Source organism: Elephantulus edwardii, unplaced genomic scaffold (genome assembly GCF_000299155.1).
Source record: "Elephantulus edwardii isolate Elephantulus edwardi_28Jun2011 unplaced genomic scaffold, EleEdw1.0 scaffold00389, whole genome shotgun sequence".
Taxonomy (NCBI): Eukaryota; Metazoa; Chordata; class Mammalia; order Macroscelidea; family Macroscelididae; genus Elephantulus; species Elephantulus edwardii.
In genome coordinates, this window is record NW_006400139.1 from 62,193 (window position 1) to 70,641 (window position 8,449).

The 8,449-nt window shown below is 37.2% G+C and overlaps 2 protein-coding genes across 2 annotated transcripts in view; both read left to right on the forward strand.

Annotated features, from left to right (window-relative positions):
* The first annotated feature begins 6,742 nt into the window (after window positions 1-6,742).
* LOC102863899 (olfactory receptor 5M3-like) lies at window positions 6,743-7,675 on the forward strand. The gene has a single exon (XM_006902276.1). It carries the CDS (start codon window positions 6,743-6,745, stop codon window positions 7,673-7,675), a length of 933 nt encoding a protein of 310 aa, XP_006902338.1.
* Window positions 7,676-7,834: 159 nt separating this feature from the next.
* Window positions 7,835-8,449, forward strand: part of LOC102864303 (olfactory receptor 5M3-like) — a 3,206-nt gene continuing 2,591 nt past the window's right edge. Inside the window, exon 1 of the mRNA XM_006902277.1 lies at window positions 7,835-7,856. Coding sequence (XP_006902339.1) covers window positions 7,835-7,856 — 22 coding nt within the window. The remainder of the gene's footprint in view (window positions 7,857-8,449) is intronic.

Genomic DNA, 8,449 nt, shown 5'->3' on the forward strand with positions numbered 1-8,449 from the left:
AGGCCTAAGCTACCACTGGCAAGTCCTCGGTGTGCTAGGATAGAATAGTATTTTAGAATAGTCTTGTGCTAGAGCTCACATTTTAGGCTTATTTTGTACATTAAACTTCTAACTTCTTTGTCAGACAAAGTTAGGCTGAAATTTCTAGAGTTAATGGGTGGCATGGAATGACCAGAAGATAATAATTGAACAACTCATTCACATTCCTAGTTCTGTCAGGCAGTGGGTTGTTTTTATTTTTTTTTTTTTGTTTGTTTGTTTTCTTTTGGGGAAAATTTGACTTTAATAAAGTAAGACTATTTTGTTTAACTATCACATAAAAATATGGGTATATGATGTCTCTGAGTTGTAGTCAGTATATTAGGTTACAACCTTAGACTTGTTATCTGAAGCATTCCTTGCATTCTAAGCAATTTCATGATTCACAGGGCTGCTGAATGTTGGCCCACACATGACCATGGTCTTCATGGGCCCTTGTGGAAAGCAGGGAGAGAAGTTAACCAAGGTTTGCTTCATGTAACTTGAAAGCATTAACCTCTACCTATTAATTATGCTCAATTAAAAAATCAAGTCTCAAGCCTTGCTTGATGGAGATAGCAAGCAGATAATGATTGTTGTTGTTGTTGTTAAGTGCCGTCGAAGCACTTGCAACTCATAGTGACCCTATGTACAACAGCCCTAAACTCTGCTCTGTCCTGTGCCAATCGCACTGTCTCTGACACTCCCATCCCAATTATCCCAGTCACTGAATCAATCCACCTCATAGAGGGCCTTCCCCTCCTGCGCTGACCCTCCACCTTCCCAAGCATGATGTCCCTCTCTAAAGACCTGTCTCTCCTCACAACATGTCCAAAAGTATGTTAGACGGAGCCTCAGAATCCTTGCCTCCAAGGAGCCACCCGGTTTAACCCTTTCCAGGACAAATCTGTTTGTTTTCCTAGCAGTCCATGATATTCTACTCATCCTATTTAAAAATGACTTTATCAATAAAATTTTAATCATATTTCTCAGGTATTCTAATAAGTTTTATTCTGAACTAGGTAGTTTTATTCTGAAACTATCAATGTGCATAATTTATCAATTAACTCATAGACATTTTTTCTATTCATAAAATTAGCAATTCATTATCTTTTTTGTGTATTGTATTAAATAACAAAAAACGGTCTAGACAACAGAGAAAAAGTAGAGCTTTGCCTATGAGTTGAGTACTAATATTTTCAGATAAGCAACATGTGATTTTGGTCACACTAATGGTTTTTTTGTATGAAATGAAATATATCCTCTTCTATTATCTGTTTTTGGGGAACTGAATACTTCTTATTAATAGAGAGAACAGACTTTCTTCTCTAGTACAAAGTGCTTTGTCAGTTGGGAAGTATAGATTATTCATAATATATGTTGTGACTGATGTGATCAGACAGGACATCAAGAGCTTGTTTATCCTTTATAGCATCTGAATACAGAGGTTTTTCTATAGCTAATTAATTCCTAAAACTTCTACGTCTATTGAGAGTTGTTTTCCCCCTGAAGCTCATGATTGCACTTTAAATGATGCAATATGTAGTATTTTAATTACGTCCCTACATTTCTGAGTATATTCTCCAGTGAAAAAGTCCCAAAGCAGAAAATTCAATCCTTATAAATGATCCTAATTTATCCTCCCCTGTAGCAGATGAGATGTTACCAAGAACAATCTTTCTTCATGCACAGGTAGGTTCAAGCACTGGTTGTCTACGTGTTCTCATCAAATCTGTCTAAAGTGTCAGCCCTCTAGACTTCCCGTTCTTACTAGGCAGATAATATTCTCTGAAGGGTTATTAGGAAGTGGATTGAAGAGACTTTCCTGTAGCAATGGAAGACAGTTGTAAATGGCTAAAATTCAGCATAAAGACAGACTGGAACAAGACGGGTCTATACGTAAGCTCATAGAATTTTTACCTTGTCACAAATATTGATTTGAAGACTTCTCTGTAACACACATGTAGCTTTTGGATATTGGGTAACTTTTCTGGGATAACCAATACCTTGCTTTCCCTAGGTTTTCAAAGACACTAACCCTTCAGAAAGAATATGGAGAAACTACTGTGTAAACCAAAGTGGTAATTGTTCATCCTGCATACACGTATGACTTATCAAACTAGACTTCATTAAGGGTCAAAAGTAGTTTCACTCTGTTCAGCTGTCATGGAACAAAACTGTTTTAGTGAAAGGCTTTCTGGGAGCTGGAGACTCGGAGCATGTGGCTTGGTTTATTGAACCCCTCAGCACCTTACATGCTCAAAGTCAAATTCCTTTTATTTCATTCCTATGTTCGCAGAATATATATGTTCTAAGAGAAAAAGGTTAAAATATTCTCTCTATATATGTAAGGGAGCTCTGGTGATCCCATGGTAAGAAGCTGAACTGCAAACCCAAGGCACTCACTTTGAAACCATCCACTGGAGATAGATGGGCAAACTCCTCCCACGTGATTTACTGATTCTGAAAACCCACTGAAAGGTCAGCTGTGGGTCAGCTCTGCCTTAATGGTACATGAAAAACACACACATAACAATATATGTATGGCCAAATAAATGAATAGAACTAACTATACAAAGGAAAGGTTTGGGTTGTAGCACTTGGGTAGGATAGAAATGTAGAGTATGTTTCTTGGATAGACATGTGTGGAAAATGGTTAATTGCTTGGAACTGGGCAACCAAAATGTTACATAACTCCTTATAAAGAGAATGTTATTAACTTTTACTGTGCTCTCTGATTCTTTTAGATCAATAGCATTTCTTTGTCCTTGGGGCTTTGACAGCCAACTTATAACGCTGCACTTTATACTTTGACAGACAACACTGCAGGAAAGAATGAAAAGAATCTTATTGTATCAATCTCAATATTATGTTTGCCAGGAAAAATCTAATCTTGAAACAACTGGTGGAAATCACAGAAGAAATAAAACAAAAAATTAAAAAAAAAACACCAGAAAACCAAACACAAAATATTCCCCACAAAAACTAAGATAGGTACAAACTCTGGGGAATGTGGGACAAAACATAAATATTATATGATAATGTAGAAAAACGGATACATCTTTATAGAAAAAAGTAGAATTATTTGGAAACAGCTAATGATGGATAAGAAGTGAACCAATGATTTTGCTGAATACTAATAAATTAGTACATATTTTCTTAAAAAACAAAAGCTTTTAGCCCTATTTTTGGGGTGGTTGTTGTTGTTAGTTGTTGAGTCGAGCGTAACTCATAGCAAATCTGTGATTGGAAAGGGCGTACGCCAGGGATGCATCCTGTCTCCATACCTTTTCAACCTATATGCAGAACAGATTATGCAGAAGGCGGGGCTCTATGAGGAGAAATGTGGGGTGAAGATTGGTGAACAATTTATTGACAATCTGCGTTATGCAGATAACATAACCCTGCTTGCTGAAACTGAAGAGGACCTGAAGCACCTGCTGCAGAGGGTCAAGGACTGCAGCCTCCAATATGGATTGAGGCTCAATGTCAAGAAGACAAAGATTCTCACCACTGGACCAATTGGCAGCATCAGGATAGATGGTGAAGAGATTGAGATTGTACACAGCTTTAGTTTGCTTGGCTCCATAGTCAACACTCTTGGCACCAGTAGCCAGGAAATTAAAAGGCGCATTGCCATGGGAAAGTCTGCTGTTAGGGACCTCTCCAAAGTACTGAAGAGCAATGGTATCTCTCTGGAGACTAAGGTGTGTCTGATACAGGCCATGGTCTTCACAATCATTTGTTGAACAATGACCAAGGAGGATAGAAGGAGAATTTGTGACTTTGAGCTGTGGTGCTGGAGAAGAGTATTGAGAGTACCATGGACTGCTAGGAAAACAAACAGATTCATCCTGGAAAGAGTTAAACTGGGTGGCTCCTTGGAGGCAAGAATTCTGAGGCTCCATCTAACATACTTTGGACATGTTGTGAGGAGAGACCGGTCCTTGGAGAAGGACATCATGCTTGGGAGGGTGGAGGGACAGTGCAGGAGGGGAAGGTCCTCTATGAGGTGGATTGATTCAGTGACTGGGATAATCGGGATGGGAGTGTCAGAGACAGTGCGATTGGCACAGAACAGAGAGGAGTTTAGGGCTGTGGTACATAGGGTCGCTATGAGTCGCAAACCAAGTACTTGGTAATACATTCTGTATGCTAGGTGCTACTCTGCTGCCTTTTTAAATAATCTGATAAATTTTAGTAAGAGTAAACTTTTTCAAAAGAGTAAACTTTTCAAGAGTTGAGTTTGTCCATTTTTTTCTTTTTAGTTAAAACATGTGAATGTGTTGTTATGTGCTGTTGAGTCACCTGCGACTCAAAGTGACCCTATGTAAACAGCTCTGAAGCCTGTCCTGTCCTGAGCCGTCTTACAGACCCTGATACACCTGTCCCCATCGCCCCAGTTATTGTTTCAATCCATCTTGTCTGGGGTCTCCCTCCCCTGCACTGCCCCTCCACCCTTCTGAGCATGATGTCCTTCTCCAAGGCAAGGTGACCAAAGTATGTGAGATGGAGCTTCAAAATCCTAGCCTCCTAGGAGAAACTTGGTTGTATCCTCTCCAAGACAGACCTACTTGTTTTCTTGGTGGTCCATGGTATGTTTGAGACTCTTCCAGCACCATGGCTTGAAGGCATCATAATTTAAAATTATTAAATTGCAGAGAATAATAGAAATCTAAAACAACAACAACAATTTATTCTGAGGAATCTTTAGTTAGTCTTTATCATTATCATCACACTGTTATCTAGTACTCTGGTTTTAAAAAGAAATTAAAGCAAACAATCTCATTATACTGTGTGGTAAATAAAATACCTTAGAAAACATCCATAATACATCTTTTATCAGTAGCGCGCGCGCACACACATACACACATTTTCTGTCTTTTTTGTTGTTAATCCAATGCAAATTTTTGTCACCTCTATAAAGTCTCTAAAATCTGATGTCTAAAAGTCCCATGACACTGGCGCAGTGGGATTAAGTGTGTCAGAGTTAATGAAACTGGGTCAGGATAGGGCAGGGTTCAGAGATGTTGTACAGCTGAGTCACAGGCAACTCAACAGCACACAACAACAACAACCCCCAAACTATGAATTTTAACCACTCATGAAGTCTGGAACTGAATTCACCCTGTGACACAACTTGCCTACCAAGAACAGACAAAATAAGAAGGTGTATAATAGCACTAGGGAGATTCTGAGGAGTTGGAACACTCAGCCACACAGAATTATAAGGTCAGTATTTGCCAAAGAATACAACTCAGAAGGCGAGAAGGGAGAGTGGAGATAGGAATGGCAAGAACCCCTGAGAGGTACTACAAAGAATGATGATGCAATGCTATAAAACATGTGTGAATGGCGGGTTGTGACATCAATTTGCTCTGCAATCTTTCACTCAATTAACAATAAACCGTTTAAAAAATATATAGACTTTTATAACTTCTGCATCATTTATTAAATGTCTACGCTTTAAAATAACTTTTAAAGATAGCTGTTTAATGCTGTATTTAGATCAAGAAACATCTTAGTAATTTGTTTTTAGACAAATCTATTTTCATATGGATAAATGCATGTGCATTATTTTGTGGATATCCATGTGGGTGATTGTGTGTGTGTCCAATGTGCACCCTGAGGTTTGTGTGTCACCAGCTGTTAATCTGAGTGCCAAATATTACCGCTATCTAAGCCTTACATGTTACAGGGACTTCTACGCAGAGGAGGCAATAAAAAAAAAAAAAAACTATACTAGAACACAGATAAGAGAATACTGAAGACTGAGAATTATAATTTTGTTATGTATTCAAGTTACAACAAATCATTCTTACAATGGTTATATTTGAATCGTATTTATAATATGCACATATACAATATTAAAATATATATCTACAAGTTTGATATAAAGTTGTCAACCACCAGAGATAAATATTAATTATTTTTATAAATACTGGTGATATCACACACACACAAACACACACACACACACACACAATTTATTGCCATCTAGTCAAAATAAACTCCTAACTTACCTTTCATAGAGTTTTCAGAGCCCATAAATCATATGGGAGAATATTTTTCATCTTTCATCCACAGAACTCCTGGTCAATTCCAACTGCTTGTATTTGGATTAGGAGCACAACTCCTCCCAAGTGCATCACCACCATCATCATTAAAATGAAAAAGAAAACAAACAAACAATGGATTTATGTGAAAATTAACTCTATTAGAGTCATCAGAATGGGACATTCTCATAATTTAGGCATAACTATTACAATTCCACTTCTCTTTATGCAAAAAGAGACATTCAAATGGCATGAATTTTTATTATTTATCTTGAAGTCATTATTTTTTTTTATTCTGTATAATATACTTGTGTTTTCCTAAGGAACACACAACTACACTTTGTATTTTTCTTTATTTTTACCAAGAATAAAAGTCCTCCTCTCCCATCGTTTCTGCAAACAACTGCCACAATATTTCTACACATTTACTATTTTAACAGATTGTCTGGCAAAATACCACCTATCTGTGTATGTACATGAGAAAGTAATACTGATAAAATAATATCTGAAACAGGAGAAAACAGAAGAAAAGCATCCAGGTGTTAAAAAGAATAGATTAGAAAGAAATAATATAAATGGCAAAATGGTTCTACTTGGCATGTGCAGTTACTGATTTGTATTTATTTTACTAGATAATATGCGTCTCTATCTGGATCACATTTAAGAAAATGCTCAACTTTACTGACGTGACTGAATTTATTCTTTTGGGATTGACTAGTCGTCCCGAATTACAACTCCTTTTCTTTGTGGTTTTCTTACTGGTCTACATCGTCACAATCATTGGGAACATTGGAATGATCGTACTAATCAGGATTAGCCCTCAGCTCAACAGTCCTATGTACTTCTTCCTCAGTCACTTGTCTTTTGCCGATGTGTGGTTCTCCTCTAATGTCACCCCTAAAATGCTGGAAAACTTGATCTCCGAGATCAAGACCATTTCATACCCTGCTTGTATCGTGCAGTGTTTCTTCTTCATCGCCTTTGTCCACGTGGAAGTCTTCATCCTCGCTGTCATGGCCTTTGACAGGTACGTGGCAATTGGCAACCCTCTACTCTACGGCAGCAGAATGTCCAGGACCGTCTGCATTCGATTGATCTCTTTCCCTTATATCTACGGCTTCTTTATCAGTCTGATCTCAACGCTCTGGACTCATGGTTTGTACTTCTGTGGCAACATTGAGATCAACCACTTCTACTGTGCTGACCCGGCTCTCATCAAGATGGCCTGTGCAGGAACCTTCATTAAAGAATACACCATGCGCACACTAGCCGGTCTCAACTTCTCCTACTCTTTACTGGTCATTGTTGTCTCCTACGTCTTTATCCTGATTGCTATCATAAAAATGCGCTCGGCAGAAGGAAGAAAGAAAGCCTTCTCCACGTGCGGGTCGCACTTGACAGCCGTTACTATATTTTACGGAACCCTCTTCTTCATGTACCTTAGAAGCCCAACTGAGGAGTCTGTGGAACAGGGAAAAATGGTGGCGGTATTTTACACCACAGTGATCCCCATGTTGAACCCCATGATTTACAGTCTAAGGAACAAGGATGTGAAGGAAGCCATGGGCAAAGCAATCAGCAGAAGATTTTTCATCAAATAAAACAGACATTTATAATGTATGATGAGATTCATAGTAAAAGGGAAGATAGGGAGGATACTAATCCCCTGTAGATAATTTTGAAAATTATTTTTTTCTTTAAATGTATGGTTGGGGAGGGAGGCTAATCATAGGGTCACAAAATTGGATGGGGAGGGGGCGATGTATAAAGGAAATGGGAAAGGTCCAGTGGAAAAACAATGTACTCAAACCTAATAAATAAACCAGAGTAAATGAAAATAAAAGGTAATAAAAACGATATGTAACTGGATAGTGAATAAAGATGGAGAAATTAAGAAAAATGCACTCTAATTCTTTGGATATTCTAGGTCTACAAATTATAAAGTGACCAAAAATGTTGAAAGTATAATAATTTCAATGTAATTAGTGAGCTATTTTTTAAATTAAACATTTTATTTTGTGACTCAATCAATCTCTTAAATTCTGTTTTGAAGAACTATTATACTAAATCTACAGTATATTTTCATTCTGCATTATATGTTATTGTTTCAAACTAATTTAAATATGATCCTGTTTTGACTAATCATTGATATGACAACAGATATTATCTCTGCCAATAGAATATCATGTGTCTATTAAAACTGCATGCACACAATGTTAATTATTATCACTGGAGTACACACCAATTAGCATTTTCAAAAAATATACTAGTATACAAGTTAGACAACTTCATTTATGTCTGAATTTATTTAATATACTGTTACTATCTTATTTGGGTTTTTTTTTAGTGATTTATGAATAAAATTTATTTTTTTT